Source organism: Tetrao urogallus, assembly GCF_951394365.1.
Source record: "Tetrao urogallus genome assembly, chromosome: 1".
NCBI classification, from domain to species: Eukaryota; Metazoa; Chordata; class Aves; order Galliformes; family Phasianidae; genus Tetrao; species Tetrao urogallus.
In genome coordinates, this window is record NC_136813.1 from 126,820,649 (window position 1) to 126,839,654 (window position 19,006).

The 19,006-nt window shown below is 46.9% G+C and overlaps 1 protein-coding gene across 1 annotated transcript in view; it reads left to right on the forward strand.

Moving 5' to 3' along the window:
• Positions 1-1,510, forward strand: part of ITPR2 (inositol 1,4,5-trisphosphate receptor type 2) — a gene marked incomplete at both ends in the record, with an annotated part of 260,856 nt that extends 259,346 nt beyond the window's left edge. Inside the window, 2 exons of the mRNA XM_079549692.1 lie at positions 110-271; positions 1,424-1,510. Of these exons, the coding sequence (XP_079405818.1) occupies positions 110-271; positions 1,424-1,510 (249 nt within the window). The remainder of the gene's footprint in view (positions 1-109; positions 272-1,423) is intronic.
• Positions 1,511-19,006: the final 17,496 nt, after the last annotated feature.

The window sequence follows — 19,006 nt, forward strand, 5'->3', positions numbered from 1 at the left end:
CACAGTGTGTCATCTACTGAGAAGTTCCTGAGTCTACATTCTCTGGTCTCAAATAGTAGCATTACAGAAACCCCCTACTAACATTGCTGTTTTTCTGATACCTGTGTAGGAGAAGAATTTGGACTGGTTCCCTCGGATGAGAGCCATGTCTCTGGTCAGCAATGAAGGCGACAGCGAGCAAAACGAAATCAGGAACCTGCAGGAGAGGCTGGAGTCAACCATGAGCCTTGTGAAGCAGCTCTCCAGCCAGCTGGCTGAGCTGAAGGAGCAGGTGGGTGCACTACCCTGGCTGCAACCTGAACATGTGCAGTGGGCACACTCGCTCCCCTCGGGTCACGGTCAGGACACTGTAACAAAAGAGACTTTTGTCTGATAAAGGTTTCATCTTTCTTCCAGTAAGCTTTCTGAGTAGATGCAGTGATAGGGGTTTGCAATGAAATTGTATCTTGTTAGCAGAGGCAGAGAAGGGGTAAGGGGAGTGAGTTATGAAATCCCCCTGTGGGTGTGTGAGGACAGAGGTGGTCTCTGCACAGGCAGGCACAGCAGGGCCGAGGCAGCATCAGACACAGCTGCCTACTCATGGGAGTCAGCAGAAAAGCTTTCTCGATCTGACACGCAGGAGTTTCCCTCACTGAGAATACCAGCAGCACTGTGCTGAAAACAATTGCCCGAGCCTGTCGCTCTGCCTGTGTCACCTTGTGCCTCTCAGCTCCTCTCCCTTGGCTATGGGCACCTGGTACCGCCTCTCTCCCAGCCCTGCTTCTGCCTCACCTCCTCCTCACTTCAGGACCACAAGACCAGCTCAGCTCCCTTGTAACCTAAGATGCCCATCACCTTCTGTTTGTTCATTACAGTCTTAAAAGACAGCGTTCTCTTTTCTGTATGGAATGCCCTTCCAGTGGTATCAGCCATTATCCTATCATCCCCCTCCACATCCTTCCTTAAAACTCTTTCTTCCTGTGAAAAACTTGACAGAGGTTTAGGCTGGATGTGCTGCTCCCATTGCTTACTGCAGTTATCTACACTGCCCCAGATGGTTTTTCATCTCCCCCTGACTGACCTTGCCCTCTCCTGGCTCGAATTTAAGTTCTTTGGGGCTGGGACCACCCTTTAATTCTGTCGCTGTACAGCACCAGGTGCAGATGCTGACCCTCTGCGGGGCTGCACAACACGATAGCAGAGCAAAGGATGCGCTGTAAAACCTGCCACTGGAGAAGAATCATGCACAAATGAGAATCAAATGCCCATAGTTTGTGGGAGACAGATTTCCCACTTCAAAGGCATCTCTTACTTGTAATTTTTAATGCTGAAGAATAGAATTCCACTCCCTGTTGTTTTGCTTATATGTATCTTGTTCTGTGACTGCTAAATAATAGTAAAAAGCAAAAAATAAATCTCGTCTCTCTCTGCCTTTCCACCTTAGATGACAGAACAAAGGAAGAATAAGCAGAGGCTGGGCTTTCTTGGATCAAACACACCCCATGTGAATCATCACATGCCACCACCCTGATACCATGGGGAGAAGCCGTGACTGGCCTTTCATCAGTATTCCTGCTTTATTACCGAATAAAAAACTGAGATTGAGAGGAGTGAACAGTGCCTATTGTTACGAAGTTAAAAACAACCAAGTGCCAAGATGTTAAGTGGTTTAGCTCTGGGAACAATTTGTAGCTGTTTTTCATGATTGAAAGGGACCTAGAACGCAAGTGATACAAGGCAGTCCGTTTGTATTCATTCAGGGGGCCCAACTCGCTGCATTTGTGCTCTGCAATTCAGTGGCTTTAGCAGCAGCTGCTGCCTGCGAGGGAATCAGGGCAGTGCTCGGCTGCGTCCTTTGTGCTGCCTTCAGCTTTCTCCTTAAAGCACCAACAAAATCAAGGCAGGAGAAATGTGTATTAGCACAAATGCAATACAGCCTGGTTCAGAATCAATAGGAGCCGCTCCTTGTCTTACTTGTCAGATAGCAACATTAGTCATTTTTGCTTGGTGCCTACTATTTTTTAATTACGGTAAGTATGTCAGTTGGGTAAGCAATATTGTTGCTTCAGGTAACTTCTACGAGGAGGGAAAGGGGAGAAGCCTCAGAAGACTGGAACAAAAAAGGAAGAAAAAAGAGAAAAAAGTTGCAAAGAGAAACATTAACGCTTTTGAATTTTAGCTGTCACCATGCAATTTCTTATTTATAACATGGAGCACAATGGATCTACAGCTATGGGAATGCTATGCACATAACACTGACAACGTAACTGGAAGTGATTTCTTTCTCCTGGATTCACATGTTCTCGATTAATGTGGCCGTGAGACTTCACATACCGAGGAGTTAAACTGTGCTTAAAATTCAAATTCCAATGGAGGATTCAGGAAAAACATGAGATCTGTAGTTTGAAGTGTGCATGTGTGTATTTTTTATTTTTATTTTTTGAAGTTTAAAAATGCCTTTCTACATGGAGCTGCAGTGGCGTCATTACCTTTCGCAAGCACACCATCAGCGAGAGATGACCTTTGTAAATCAGCGCCGTATTCTGCCAGTGTTCTTCCGAGCAAAGGAGCATGGGTTTAACCTTCCTTTGTCAGCCCTTCCTTGCTGAAGGGGCTTGCAGGACAAGCACAGGTGGTGGGGCACAGCAGTGCTGCCAGAGGAGCACAGGATTGGATGGGGCACAGCAGTGATGCTGGAGAAGCTCTCTTCCAGAGCTAGGCTCTAGGAAGGGCAGCAGCCGAACTGTCTGTACAGGTCTCTGATGTATTCTCAATTTCCTGAGGTGGTTTTAGAAGAGAAGTTACTGAGTATCCACAGAGCCCAGCAGGCTTTTAGATGAAGATTTTCAGAGCGCAAATGGGAGCTGTGGTCCCAGTTCACCTTCATCTTCAGAGGCTTTTGGATCCCTAGCTGTCCTTGGTTGCATTGGAAAACGTCTCCATTAAAGTGGAGTCACTTTATAAACTAAAATATTTTTTGCAGTAATTTCCCCCTGTAATATTTCCATTTTGTTACAGAAGGCGTTTTAATCAAGGGTGGAAATACTGTTAGTATCTCCCTGAAAAAATACTGTCTTGTTATTAAGACACAATTCAAACCAGCAGACCCAGAATAAAAGGAAGGGAGGAGCATTTCCCTCCCTTCATCCGAAATCCAAGCCTGTTCTTGGAACCTTTCTCTTTTTTTGTGTCCGTGAGGTGAATGGGATAAAAATAATGTACTCTAGGGTCTGATCCTTCTACTGCCAGCACATTTCACTCTGGCTTCTGTTGGGTCACAGAACCCATGACCCAGCCAGCACTGTGCCCACATGTTCTGAGATGAGGTGGTGGTTACCACAACCGGGACCGGGGCAGAAAAAGTGGAGAGTGAGAAACTTAAATCCTTGACAGCTCCTCTGTCACCTTGGTGCTTCCCAACCATCTGTGCAAGAGGAGAGCTCACAGCTCACAGAATACAGAAGTGCAGTTGTCTTCAGTGGACAACTGTGATCTTTTAGGAGTAAATCGTGGAGTGTGCCTTTGTGTGACTGAGGCCTTGCTTCTGCTGCAGCTGGGCTGTGCTGCTGAAACCCCTCAGTGAGGCTGTCTGTCTGTCTGTGGGGATGGGCTCCATGTAGCAATTAGCATCCAGCACTGAGCGGCTTACAGTGACTTTATTCTGGGAGCTTGCATCAGCCACATGCTGTGCAGTAACCAACTCCCGTGTAAAGTAAGGCCAGGCCGGCCTCTCTGACTGGCTCTATTGTAAAGCACCACGCCAAAGGAGTTGTGCACAAACGTCAACTCAGTGGTGAGGTTGTGGAGAATCAGACCCGGCAGCCGTATTGATTCAAATTAGTTTCTGCAGTTCATCTGTTTGCCACAGCCTGTTTCAAGAGTCATTTTCTTCATCCCCACACACATGTGCCGATGTTGTAGGTGTAGAGCATGGTTGATTGGAACAAAGGTGAATTATTTGCTACTTACTGGGGTTTGGTGGTTGACGCGGTTGACACTTTTGCTTTTTATGCTCAAAAAAGCAGCTGAACCACTGTGCATCGCGGGAGGTTTGTGCTGTTTGAGCTGCAACTCAACACGCCCGTGCCCTGAGCTCATGCCTGCAGTGGCATATGAGCAATGCTCTGCCCTACACTGTGACCAACATCCCCCAGTTCCAGAGCCTGAGGAGGAGCAAACCCTTCAAAAACTAGAAACTAATAGATGCCAATTAGCCTTTGCCACAGTGCCTGTCCTCTCTTTGTAGCTTCAGAGAGAGACCTCTCTAAGTGATGCAAGTGATGGTGCTTGCACAGATGGTAAATATATTTCACTGAGCATTTTGATGTTCTTGCTGATTCTGCCAAAGCTTATGCCTGTCCTGCAGCTCTCATCCATGTGAGCAACCTGTACCTAAGCAGGAGGCTTCCTCATGAATACCAATTGCAGGGTCAGAGCTCAAGCCTTAAGGATTGTGAAATGCCCTCCATCAGAGAGTTTGTAACAAGGGAAAAATTCATTGTTTTATACATATATTTATATGTATATCTTTGTTTAGTGCAGCAGGGGTATCCTCTTAGGCAAGCATCATCACTTGCATATCCTATTTATATGAAATGATTGCAAAGAAGTTAAAACATCTAAGAGCTTTTAATGCCTTAGAGGGATTTATAATTGTAAGCTCCTTGACAGTTAAAATCTTAAGTAAACGTGTCCATTGATGCTGAATGTAACTTTTAATAAAACGTGTGTCATTTTACATATGTTTGCCTCACTTCTTCTTGGAGCAAAGATGTGGAGAAAGAATTGTTGCTGAATTTGGAGGTCGGATGAGGCCCTGGGCAACCTGATCTGGTGGGTGGCCACCCTGCCCATAGCAGGGGATTGGAACTGAGTGGGCTTTAAGGTCCCTTCCAACCAAACTCAATCTGTGATTCTATAACTATGATCCTATGAATCAAAGACTTCTAGGAAACCCAGGGCCTGCACAGGAGACCAAGTTGTGGCAATAAATGTGTCCTCTGTATGCATCAGTTTTTTCTGAGTGACAAATTGAGTGACAGCAGTTCAGTCTTGGATGGTGAGTCCCAGTCCAGCAATACAAGTAAGGATTTATTTTACTTCAGGCATAGCTTATTCCATTCAGGTGAAGGGGATGGACTGCCAAAGGCCTTGTGGCAGATAGGTGTGTGATTTGCTGAGTGCTTTTTGCTCAGTCCCTAGGAGGCAGCTTGGTGGCAGTCACAGTGATGGATGCAAGTGCCACTGACATGCTAAACACCTCAGAGTACCCTGCTGCACATGGTCTTGGCTCACAGGGAAGCTCTGTCTGCCCACTCAGACCTGGCTTGAGCAGGTAGCACAGTGAGGTTTTGAGCCCCAGCAGGGCCAGGGTAAGGCCATGTCCTCGTGCCCCTGATGAGGGCAATCCCAAGGGACCATCATCCGACAGCACCATGACGGGCACCTCCTGTGCACCTTGTGTAGGCTGTCCCAGCAGCCATCGTCCCTTCAGGACAGGGTTCTGATGGTGCTCAGAAGCCCATCAGTGTTGTTACTCACTGTCCTGCCAATTCCAACCACTGATTTTAGAAATCCAGACCTCAAGTAATGAAGGACAGTGCAAGGTTAAAGGCTTAAAGGCTCTATGTGACTTCTGCTAGGGCAGGTCTTGTGCGAGTGTGATACTTTGGTGGTTTGATGGGAGTTTTTCTCATGTTTTCAGTGTAACTGCTTCCAATAGGATGTTGAGAGAGAGACTGGGGGGTTTCCCTGCTCTTCTAGATGGAACGAGCAAGGAAGGCAAACAGCCAGAGGCCATTGCCTCTGAACCCTGGCACCTTGGGCTGAGGAAACCCGTGGTCTTGCAAAAAGAGGAAGTGCCCTACAAACCTGGCACAGAAGAATATATACAACACAGAAGCATTATTTTTCCAATGATGTTTATTACAGTCAATATTTATTAGTAAGGGAACGAGTCTTAGTGAAAAAAAAAAAAAAATGCTGCTAATGAGGGAAATCCCATTAACCAGAGCATTTCTGTGCACTCATTATCCCAACCTGCTAAGTTTTTGAATGGAAGCAACTTTCTTTAGCATTCTATGCTATGACTGTAATGTTAAATTGAAGGAGCTTGTTTACTGCAAGGCTTCTCAGATCATTCTGCAAAAAGGATGTCCTGAGAGAAAATGCACTTTCATACAGACTGCTTTCAACCTAAGATTACAGACATACCAAATGAAAAGCCCCCAACCTAGAATTAAGCACCTCTGCCGAAGTGGCAGCCATTTCACACACAAATCTCAGAACTGATGGCTGAGGCTTCTGTTTTTCGGCACCTTTCAGGTTCAGAAGGCGTTGCAGGGAGCAGGCGGCTCCCTCAGCAGCAGCATGCAGCTCAGTGGGTGCACACCGGTGTGCCCCAAGAGCAAATCAGGCTCATTAGCTTCCACAGTCACTGCTGTTGTGACAAAAGCATCTGCAGGCAAGGATGTTTGCTTTGGAATGAGCCTGCTTGTTTTCTGGGGATGGCTGCCAAGTTTATTTTTAAGCTGAGAAAACTGAGATTTCAGTCTGCTAACCTTGCTGCTGTCCCAGGATGCCCACCGGTCCAGTCGGCAGCATGGCTCCTGTTTGGAGACGCTCGGACTGAACTGTCCCTATTTGCACAAAAATTGTCCCAAACAGGCCTGAAGTGCCAAAAAAGGAATCCGATCTCCAGGAATTTAAAATGCAACGTGTATTGCTATCATCAGTTCACACTTGCCTGCTCTATTTATATGCTCTACTTTTTAATGTGAAGCAGGAAGTCGCGAGGCACAAGACAAATAGCCTTTAGAACCTGGCTATTTTAAAGCATTTCTGTTGCTGCAAACAGACAGCAGTTTGTTACCTCTATTTTTATTTTATTTTATTTTATTTTTTGCACAGTGTCCTACCCCTCGTCTCCCACCTTTATCTCATCATGTCTGCACCGTGCCCTTGTGCTACTGTGCTGAGGGCGAGACCTGGGCACATCCTGCACATGCTAGCAGGGCTGGAAGCCATGCCACGAACCTCAGCCTGTGGGAGCGCAGCTGAGCTGGCAGTGTTTGTCCTTACTACTTTAATGACTCCATTTAAATGTTGCAGATTGTCAACTAGCACGTTATTTAATTTGGTACAAGTGCTATTTTTTTAACAGAACTTATTGTGGCAAATTATTGCACAAGCTTTGGCCAGCTCACCCATCACTTCACCAACTGTGGGTGATCCAAAGAGATGATTGCGTTTTGCTCCAACTTTTAACCTCATCGATGGGCAAAATGTGTGCCACCACTGGGAGCCAGATCAGATCCATTGCCCAAATCCAGCTCAGTCTCAGTCCAGCTGTGGCTTGTGGTAGTGAGGGATGAGGACATTGTCACGACAGGCCTGCTGCCACCACCACTCCCATTCAAAAGCCTGTGAATTCATTCAGGTGGGAGTAGTGGTTTTGGGGTTAGCTACAGCATGAAGGCTCCAAATCCCTTTATAAAATCCTCCCTTCTGGCCCCCAGAGTTTGCAGAGTTTGCGCTGCATGGGCTGTGTTCTGCGTGACACCAAGCTGCCATGTGAACCATGGACTCTATGTCACCTCATCATAACTCAGTGCAGTGGCCTTCAACTGTGACATGGCAACCTGCATTTTGCAATCCTCTGTAAGAAACATTTGCCCTCTCCCTACTGCTGTAAGGGTGCATTTGCTGCCCTCCCTTCCCTGCTGCACCAGTGTTATAGCGTGGGATGTCTGGGAGCCACATTTTCAGCCCAGCACAGGGCAATTTTGCAACAAAGCTCAAAAACATTTTCAGTCCTTGGTCAGTCTTGGATGCTGGCAGATGGCTGAGAGCTTGTATTTTTTCAGGTCAGCTTCTGCTAGCTTATGAGGGTGGCTCTGGCCCATTTGCAGCCCACCAGGGAGCTATGTCAGTGGCTTTTCTGGCTTTGAAGCGTTCACCCTAATTTGATAAAGACAGCAGAATTCATGGTGCCTCCAAAAGCCCTTCCAAGCCTTCATCTCTCTGTTTTAAAAGGGAGGGTGTATGCGTTGTGTGTGATCGTGTGTGGTTTGCACACACACAACGCTGTTTGAGGGTATTTGGGAACACTGGCACGCAGAAACAAGGGCGGGCTGGCTGCAGACCTAAACAAGCAGTGCAGCTGGTGCTGTGAGCACTGCCGTCCCGTGGGAGATGCAGATTTTTGTGCCTGTGGCAGGACTTTGCTGTTAAAGGAGAAGGAGTCAGGAGAGGAGAGCACGGTCCCTGGAGCCATCCTGCCCTTCCTATGCCAACACAAACATCTGCCTGGGTCCCCAGCTGCTCTGCGGGGGGGTGGAGAGATGCTGGGAGAGATGTACTGCGCTGTGCTTCAGGTATAACATCATGCAGGGAAGAAAAGGAAAGGAATGAGAGTTCAAGGGAAGGCCCCAAGGGTACAGGAAAATGTTGTCAGGAATGGTGGTTGGACTGGTGGGCATTATGAGGAGGCTGCTACAGTTATTGTCAAAAGCTGAAGTTATCAGAAGGTGATGGGCCTCTTGTAAATCTCAGTTGTCTTTCCAAATGACAGGATGTGTCCAGCACCTTCCAGCCCAATGAAAGGGCTGTTGCGCAGGGACCTTGGTCTACAAAGTCTGTTTTTTCAGAAGTTTGCCCACAGCACCTCACTTGGGATGAGTGCTCTTTTACATGGTTAGCACAAATCCAAATAAATACAGAAATATAAACTGAGCTGGAAATTTACTGAGTACAAGCTGTCTTGCAAAATTGTCTGTGTTTCCTGGCTCTGGATGGGATGGAAATACCACAAAGCTCGCTTCTCGCATCGTAACGTGATACTTCTGCTTCCGGGCTCAGCTGGAAAGAGGTGGAGGCATGTACAAGAGCAGAAAAAAAAAAAAAAGGAAAAGCAAAAGCATATGATAATCAAGCTTTTTTTTTTTTTTTAATGTGGAAAAAAATGTAACTAGTAATCAGAAAGTGGTCACTGTGTGCATCTACCTGCATGCCATGCCACAGAGTTTTTTCCCCAAGAGATGGGGCACAGCGCTGGAAAGGCAGCTAACCTGCTGGGATGCCATCCTGTGAGCAGGAAGCAGGAAGCAGGACGGAGCTTGGCTGGTGCTCGCTGAGATCTAACGTGGGTTCAGCTGCTGGCTTTGGTTAAGTGAAGATGTTCCCTTTTCCCTGCTTGTTCCCTGCTCTCCAGGAGAGGGGAACACAGTCCTGTGGCCTTCCCTCAGCCTGAGGACCTCAGCTGTGCTTTTCCTTCTGTCATGTGACTGGGTCTTGTATGTGTTTCCTGCAATTTTTCCAGTCTGGCCAAATGTTTTGGAGACAGAAGTTACGTCAGCGAAGATGGCAGGGAAGGGAACAAAGTGCTTTCCCTGCTGGTGGTAGGAGTTCGTGGCCATAACACCCGTGGTGAAGCAGCCACATCCCTAGCAAAAGATGGCTGGGAAGTCAGGACACCACATGGCCCAGCATCTAGCACAGCAGTTCATCTTCCTCATGGTGCCACAGGGCCATCTGTCAAACCTGCCCTCACCACTTCTCAGCAAACCACCCTTGGCAGCCGCCTTCAAGAGAAGAGCCACCAGCTGTGTCCTGGGGCAGCCCAAGTTACTCCTGCATCTGCCAGCAAATGGCATTTTAACAGCATCTTCTGAGAAGGGACTGAGACCACACATGTCCTTTCAGCCAGGCTGTCAGATAAGTCTGCCCAGGGCTGTTGTGGATCTGGTGATCTGTGTTTAGAAATAGTCTTGGTATTTTTAAATGTTGCCTGGAGCCATCTGGTTCCCTCTTCGTTTTATGTTTTAATTGTCATTTATAACTTATTATACAAGCTATTCAAAAGCCAGACAGAGGCTGGAGGGAAGCAAGCATGTCCCCATCTGAAGCTCATGCAAACCCCTGCAGCCTGTCCCTGCCCTTCAAAGAGGCTGGGGGCCATGGCCCAGGCCCCATGACAAGCAGGCTGCGCATCGCACACTGCAGCCCAGCTGCAGCACAGGCTTGCCCCTGGCACAGGGAAGAAGGACCATCAGGGCAGGTGACCATCTGCAAACCGAAGGAATTTACTTTTTTGAAGATGCCTTTTTTAGTTTTCAGAGAGGAGCTGATTTGCCTTAGCCTGCAGTGAGAGCAGTGAGCATGGAGGGCTGCAGACTGTCCAACCAGGCTGCTCTGGCTCTTCAGCTCCTTCACAGCATGGAGACATACCACTGCACGACTCCCTCTAAATAATAATCTCTTATATTTCAAACTTATGAAACAGGGCACTGAACATCAAGCTGTCTGAATAAGGATACACATGCATTCTTTTTTTAAGAAAACCCTTTGATTTCGTTAGGATCCAAAGAATCCTCTTTTCAGGCAGACAGCAGAAATCATAGAATCATAGAATAATCAGGATTCTAAGATCATCCAGTCCAACCACTGACTCATCTCCACCATGCCCACTGACTGTGTCCCTCAGTGCCACACACATCTCTTGAACACCTTCAGGCATGGTGACTCCACCAGCTCCCTGGGCAGCATTGATCACTCCTGAGAAGAAATCTTTCCAAATATCCAACCTGGACCTCCTCTGGTACAGCTTGAGGCCTTCCCCTCTAGTCTTATCACGAGTTATGTGGGACAAGAAGCCAATTCCCACGTAGCCACTACCTCCTTGCAGAGAGTTGTAGGGAGCAATAAGGTCTCCCCTCAGCCTTCTCCAGACTCAACAATCCCAGCTCCCTCAGCCGCTCCCCATAAGATTTGTGCTTGAGACCCTTCACCAGTTCCATTTCCCTTCTCTGGATATACTCCAGGGCCTTGATGTCTTTCTTGTAGTGAGGGGCCCAATTCTGAACATAGAACTTGACGTGCAGCCTCACCAGTGCCAAGTCCATAATAAAGAATACAATTATATATACATATAAGTGCGGGCAGACAATGGGGCCTGGGCTCAGCCCTCATGCCTGGAGGTGATGCCCAGTACCACCATGCTGCAGCAGCCACCACTTAAAGGGAAAAAGAACTTCAGAGTGTAAACTCACATCTATAGGATCTGAATTGTGTCCATATGACTGAAGAGCTGGCATTATACCAAAGAAGAGTAGTTTTTTTGTGTGTGAGCAGTCATTATTCATGCAGTGCCAGCTTGTTTGGCGTCAAGTCTGTCTACTGCCACCAAGGGGGTTATAAAATTACCTGCATCAGGCTCTTCATGGCTGCCTTGCTCAGGGTGTGGGAAGTAAGGGACAGAGGGTGAAAAGCTCTCACCTTGAAGCAGTCACTTTCCACCAAAATGGGGACAGCTTGAAGGACCTGTGGTAACTTAATGCCCAGTTGACCTCGGTGTAGGAGTACCCCATAGGTTGCAACCATGAGTACAAGACCCGGCGCTTCTATGTTCAGATTTATGGCATGGCAATAAAGGCTCAACTTGAGCACTCTTCTACCTCTCAGCCTTGACATCTCTGGGGATTTTCCTGTAATAATCTTGTCTGCACTGTTGACTTATAGAATAGTAATTGAGCTTCAAATTTAATTACAGTGTGGGAATGTGCCGTCACTTGATTGAAGATGCTTCCTTGGCTATTTACTGCAATAAATAGTCTTACCAACTGCAATTTTAAATGAAAGGACTAGACACTGGCATCTCTTTTTATGGCCGTGTTTATATCCTTCCTGCAAGACACAGCATTTCAATGAAATACCAAGTCTTGGTTTCCAAAACGCTCTTCTTTTGTTAAAACTCTGTTTATGGAGAATTCCTCACCCCTTGTCTCATACCCACAGCCACAAAGAACAGCATAGCTCAGGACCTATAAATGCTCAGGTACTTTTTGCAGGTTTGTATTGTATGGGTCTGCCAAGTGGAGGGACACAGGTTGAAAAACACCTGCAGTTGTTGTGTCCCACAGCTGAGGGGCACAATGGCACACCAAGGTGTGGTCTTGGCCACCATCTCCCTGCAGAAACCTGCAGTTCTTTCCCAATTCTGCCACCCTGAGGGCCTGAGGGGAGCTGGGCCCCCACTGGGCTTGTGCATCCTGGAGCTGGAGCGGGAGCAGAGCCCCATAGGAGCTGGCACCAGTGTGGTGGGAGCAAGGTGCCTTTGCATCCCAGAGGCCATGTGCCATTGGGAGCGATGTGTCTCTGCTGCAGCACTTCTGTGAAGTGTGGCTATTTATATAGGCTCTTTCCTTCAGTGATAATAAGGCACTCAAATTACCCTCTAATGTTGGTTATTTGGAAACAACACGAAGGCACTATTTCCAGTTGTGACAGAGAATATGGAAATGTGTGTTTCAGCAGCAGTGTACTGCACCTTTCTGCCTGCCCACAGCTGTGGAAACATCGATGTTCATGCTCATTAGCCAGGGAATAGAAAATGAAACTCTCAAAAACAGTTTGATCCAATTTTTTTTTTCTTGTAGCCAGCTTTATATCCCAACGAAAGAAAGCATTCTCCCAGTACTGCATACTGTCTGGGGCTTTGCGGATCCCTCTGATCTGGGGACTGGCCATTGCCCACTACCCCTTATTTCAGGCCCTTCCTAATGTCCATGCAGCTCAACCTCTGTCACACTCCCCAAGAGGGGAATTTCTAAGGGGAAGACAAGGTAGAGACGAGGTGTTAGCTACTGCTGCTATGGAAATAATTCTGGTACTCAAAACAAGTGCTGCATCCTCAAGTACTGTCCTAGGAAACCCAATTGCTGGACACCAAGACTGAAGACACTCTGGGGTCTGCCCAAAATTAAGGAGACTTGGCTTCTTCTCCAAGAAGTGCTGAGCATCATCATTTATACCAGAACCACTTACCCGGTGATTCCTTGTGAGGCTAGGCCATTTTCTAATAAGTCACTCATTCCTTCCAGCCTCTGCAGCTTTTTGTAATAGTGTAAGTCTTGGGCATTTACTTTTAGAAAAAGTTTTTGAGAGCAGAATTCTTTCCCACTGTGTCTTTGTATCTGTCTCCATGACTTCATTGTCCAAAATTCATCCTTTGCCAGGCCTGCTACAAGCTCCAAAGTTGTGTGATCCACAAGCAGATACCCAAATGCACCCAGACCTACAGAAAGTTGAGTTCTGAGCTCAAAACACTGTGACAGTTGTCACCCACCCAGAGGGTCCAAACTGCCTCAGACTGGGGAAACTAGGATTTCCTCCAACATTCATAGCTCAGGCTGGGTTTTGCTTACTTACAGTTTGCTCTGGTTGCTTCCAACCAGACAGTTTTGTTTATGGGTAGAGTCAACAACTTCAAAGCTGATGCTTGTTTTATAATCTAGTCTAGTATCAGCTTTGTTGCAGGTAAACCATGTGTTTTTATGACTCCACATTAGTTTTGTTATAGATTTATCAGATGTAGGTATATCTGTTTTCTCTTGTTGGTGCCTGAGCCTAAAGCGCAGCAGACTTTGGCTCTATCATACATTTCAGCATATTTCATTGTCGAAATGGAAATACAGGATTCCTAGTGTCCGACTGTCCCATCACAACTTTTAGAGAAGAGCCCAAGTATGTGAAATGCGTGGCCTGGCAGTGGCCATGGACCATGAGCCAACCAGACCAGAGGAACACAGCAATCAAGCTGCCAATGTCTTGTGGTGTGATCCCACCCCTGTCCTGTTCACATGCCAAGCTGACACTGAGCAGACTGCGCCCTGTGATGGCTTTTCTCCAGGTGGCTCTGAGTACTTTCTTATTTTCTTTCAGTCCTGTTCAAAGAACGTCCACTCATTTCCTTTCAAGGGGTCAAACTTGTCTAAGCCTTATGCAGGTGAAGTCATCTTGATGAATAAACAAACAAAGGCAAAAAGACAAACCTTGTGAACATCAGCCAGGAAGGTTTCTGATCCATTAGTGGAATTTATGAAAACTGAATACACTTTTAGAAAAAAATGTGTTTACTTAGATGATGGACGTCTGTTGAATATTAATCTTTTCAGGGTACATTGCTGGCCTCCTTAAAGAAAGCCTAAATTATTCAGGAGCATTTCCATGCTGAGATACAGCAAATTTAGAGGCAGTACAAATCAGACTTTTACATCTTAAAATTAAAGGAAACCAAGTACCAAATCTGGCTTCATAATAATTCATTGGGCATCCCCCTGCTAAATAAAACAATTAAGCTACTCATTAAAACTCAACTAGATCATTACAAAGCCATGGCTGCTCTTAATCCTTATAGACCTTGCAAGCAAAATAACCATTATACAGCTCAAATTCCTATTTTGAGCTGGTTATTCATTTTACCTCCTGGCTTTGTCATAGGACAGCAGTGCAAGTGAGTTCCCAGTGATGTTCTGATGCAGCAGCCTCTGCCCCAGAGGTGACAGCCTCCGATGGCCAGTGTGGCAGAGGAGGCCAGTGAGGCCATTGCAACTGCCAAGGAAGCATCGGGCTCCTTTATGTAACAGCTGCTGCTTTTCAGTGCTGTCACTCACACATACACTGGAAAACACAGTGCTTGAAGAGCTGCTACGCTAGTACAGCATATGCTGGAGGCAAATCTATATATGTATTTATTTTTTAAAAAAGCGACCTTGTGAAAAAAGAATTAGAGCTGGAGTGTCTCACAGCTTTCTGTCCACAGACCAGCTGCTGCAACGCTACACTGAGGCCACCTTTCAGAAACATTTCTTCCATTAAAAACCCTTGCTGCTGCCACTGGTTTTGTTTTATTTGTCCCACCAGGAGCCTAAGACACCTTCGCAAGTAAACCAAATTCCTACTCACGAGCAGCTGTAGGTTGCACAGGGGACAGGATGGTGTCAGTGGCCTGGTCTCTCTGTCCAGCACAGGGAAAAACACCTCCAGGTATACCTGCACAAGTTTTCCGTGCACGTGATGCAAGGTTGAAAAACAACACTGCATCCTGAGTGGAGATGTCAAACCTGATTTTCATCAAAAGCTTGCTTATGTAATGATGGACCTCAATCCCAAACTGAAGCTGCTGCTGGGGACGGTCCCTTGGAGGGAGCAGTGTCCTCAACGTGCATGGCTCAGGAGTGTTTCAGTGGTGCCAGCTCACTGTCAGAGCTCACCCACTGGATTTCTATTGTTTGTTGTTAAAAACAGATGTCTATTTCAAGGTTTTTTAAACCAAGACATGTATTTAATAATGTATATAAAGAACAAGTTTTTTACAGTAAGAGTGGTAAGGCAGTGGAACAGGTTGCCTGGAGAGGTGGTGGATCCCTGCCCTTGGAGACATTCAAGGTCAGGCTGAAGGGGGCTCTGAACAACCTGATCTTGCTGTAGGGGACCCTGTTCATTGCAGGGGAGTTGGACTAGATGGCCTTTAAGAGATCCTTTCAACTCAAACAATTCTATGATTCTGTGTTTCTATTTAGTCATTTCTCCCCCCCACTCTCCATCCCCTAATTTACAGAGGTGAATGTGAGGGGGCCCTATGCCTGCTGTAGTCAGTGGAAGCCTGCCTAGAGGCTCCTAAAGTTGTCCTACATGTCCTGAAGACCACCTCATGTTTCCTGCCACTGGCTTTTCTTTGCCCTCACCATCCTGCGCAATCAGTAGCAGTCTGTGAGCATGTAAGTTATGGAATCCCTGGGAAAGACATCTGGGCAGAACTCTTGCATGGGTTCAGAGGACAGATAAATTCCTGATGGCCTCCTATTTACCTGGGTGATGGCCACATTTTCTCTCACATGTGCCCAACTGTAGGAGGATGAGAAGACAGAGAGTGCTATGGCACTGGCCAAGATGTCAAGAATTTGCTGTTTCCCCTTTCTTGCCTGGCTGACAGAAGCAAGAATCCAGGACTGTTCCCATATAATGAAACACCTCAGCTATTGCAAGGAGCAAGCAGCACCAGCACCTTGGTCCCTCACCTATCCTGTACACTTCAGTCCCAGTCAGCTTGTTGGTCAGCATAAATCAGGGTGGCTCCTTTGAAATCAGTGTGATAACTTGATAGCAGTTGTAAATTTGGTGCGACGCACTGCCTGGCAGCTCACCCAGCTGTGTTTGATTTACATCTGGATCCACTTGGAAGCTCATGCCAAACACCTTGCCACAGTTAGAAAGGGGTAGAAGAGGAGCAGGGGGAAGGCTTGCAAAATGCCCTCTGCTGGAAGAAGCCAAGCCCCACAGAAAGCACGCACGATTCAGGCACTGATTTTCCTTCCCCCTTGCCCGACAATGTCAAACTTCCTGTGATTACTGACTGTGGTAATGATGATGTTTCTGGTGCATATGTGTTTGTGCACACGTGCGCACTGGCTTCTTGCTAAACCTGATTCAATTGGACATAGCCAGATGGTACAAAAGCTTACCGGAATTTCATTTTCAAATAAACCACAGACTTGGATGAGCTAATGTTGTTCCACATAAAAAGCCACAAAATTCAACAAAGTGATGTTGTTTCAAGTAGAGGAGATGTCAAGTGAGAGAACCATCCGGTCTGCTCTGAAAGAGCTACACACTCCCACTCATGCTTTTAGAAAGTGTTTACGTACAAACTCCGGGAATACGATGCTGCAGTGCGCTTTAAACATTTCCCCACAGCTGATGTCTGGAGAGCAGAGCATTGGCAGAAGCAGCACAGGAACCACATCTGCTTGTGAGCCTTCCTGCTTTCTTTTCAAGGCTCCTGAAAGGCCGACAGCCCCAGAGGTGCCACAGCCTCCATTGGGCAGGTAGTCCAGGACCACGTGGAGATGAGGCTCCGTGTACACATCCTTGACCTGCTGGACCCCAAAGCATACACCAAGAGGTCTCCTACCCTATAAGATGTGTGGGGTGGAAGCTGTAAGACTGGCAGTTGAGGCTCAGCAAGTATGCAGAGCTACTGGTGGGAGCAGGCCCAGTGCTACAGCTACAGAGGGGCTTTCATGAGAGTGGTGGTGGAGCACGCAGCTCCCAGGCCTGCAAGAGGCCAGTCTATACCTGGGGCTGACAAGTCACTGCTCAGAGGAGACTCACAAGCAGTGGTAGCATGTCACCATGTCCCAGTACTGCAAGGAGTACCAACCACACTGGTGACAGTAACAGCTTGGCTTCTCTTTTTAAAATACAACCTGCTATTGAAGTCTCACTGTGGACTGTGGAAGAAGCACCAGCTCAGGCTGCTGGACCTTATGCCTCTCTGCCTTGGGCTGAGGGTCTCTTTCTCTGGTGGCTTTTCATTCATATCTTCAACTTGCCATGCGAGATATTTATTTCAGCCAAGAGAAGCCCAAGAGACATTGTTATTAAGAACCATGGCTCTACTGCCCAGCAGGCCTCTCCTTTACAAGAGTAACTCCAGTAGCTCTCCTGCTACTACTCAGCCTGCTGCCTGCCCCAGGTTGCATTCCCTGTGTGCCATGCTCCAGGACTGCACAAGGCTTCTCCTGTAACACACTGTGATGGAAAAGGCATGGGGTAGTCATCCTTTCTATCTAGGAATGGTGGGAGGAGGAAAAGTTGCCTGCTGGGAATGTGTTTGGAGGCTTCATCAGAAAGCAGCTAACAAAAAAGATGGGAAATTAAACCAGCATGAAAATAACTCGACCTGAAGCTTCAGAAGAAGAGATGGCCTCAGCTCTAAGAGGAACTGCTTTGCCTGGGCAATGGGCAACAGGGCTGGCTTCAACAACTTCTGTGCCCCAGCACTTCATTAGGATGCAGTGCTGGCCATGCTCAGAAAGGAGGCCTTCTGTTACCAAAGCTCATCAAGCATGCAAAGTCAGCAAAGAACTTTGCAAAGAAACAACAGCTAAGGCCTTTTTTTTAATTTTTTTTTTTTTTTTTTTTTTTTTACTTAAACTCTCGGTCCTGCAGGATGGATTTTGTTTCAATTACATCTTTATAAATAACTTTCTATTTTGCACTCACCTGTTCATTCTCTGTCCTAGTTAGAATCAATATCACTGATAATTATCTGTCAGAGCATTTATACATCACTGGAAGGTGACTAACAACAAAAAGACTTTTTAGTTATATATATATATTTTTCAGAGAGCTTTAAGTGAATTAACCAACAACAAGATGGCAGATTGATGGTGGTTGGAGACTAGATACTGATTTTTACCCACAAATAAAAGTGTTCTTGCAAGCAGAGGCAATCGACATCTTCCTGACAGCTCTGACATCAGGGTCACCCCCGTGGGGCTGTGACCTCTCCCTGAGCCATCCTCCCCACAGCTCACATCAGGTACCATGGGTCCCCTGATGGGGTCTGTTCCTTAGATAGAAGCAGACAGCTTGTCTATCGTACATCACCAGGTGCTCTAGAGCCACTATCCACAGCAGAGATCTTATCATCCCATGTTTCAAATATTAATACTGGCAGAAGGCTTTTTTTGCCAAACCTTTTTGCCTCCTGCTAACTCCCTGCATTGCCCCACAGTACCTTGCTGGTACTCCATTTGGTCCCAGTTCCAAAGTGGCCACAAAGTACTCCTGATTTCCTTTGCCTAGCGCAAGTAAAGAGGCTACATGGAAAATGGCAGTGGATAAATCAATAATTCCACTGATGAGGAACTGCTCCCACTCCCTTCTTTGCAGATCTGTTGGAACACCATCCAGCATAACAACATTTTTTTTGAGAAGAAGCAGTAATTTATACTGGCGTAAATCAGAAATGTCGCTCCGACTCCAGTGGGTTTACACCACATGATTCATGCTCTTGCTTGCAAGCAGGAAACCTGAATCCCTGCTTGCAGCTCTAGCTGCAAGACAGCTGGAAGCAGGACCCAGGGCCATACAGCAAGTCAGTAGCAGAGCATGGGAAGGAAGCCAGGGGGCTGTTTCCTGCTACTGGCACACACCATTGCTCTTCTGGTTCCTGAATGACCCAGATGATAGAAACTGGTCTCAAGCTGAGAAAGCCTGCTCTGGGCCTGGATCCCAGCAGACAGCTGTTGGGTCTGGGCGCACAACTGAGGGAATCCCTGTATCACATGGTGCCTTCCATATGATAGGGAAGGATAAGAGAGGGAGCAAATTCCCCCCTTTCTTCTCTCTCCTCTCTCACCAAGTGCCTTGGGAACCGTTTTTTTCTGAGCGAGTTTTGGCC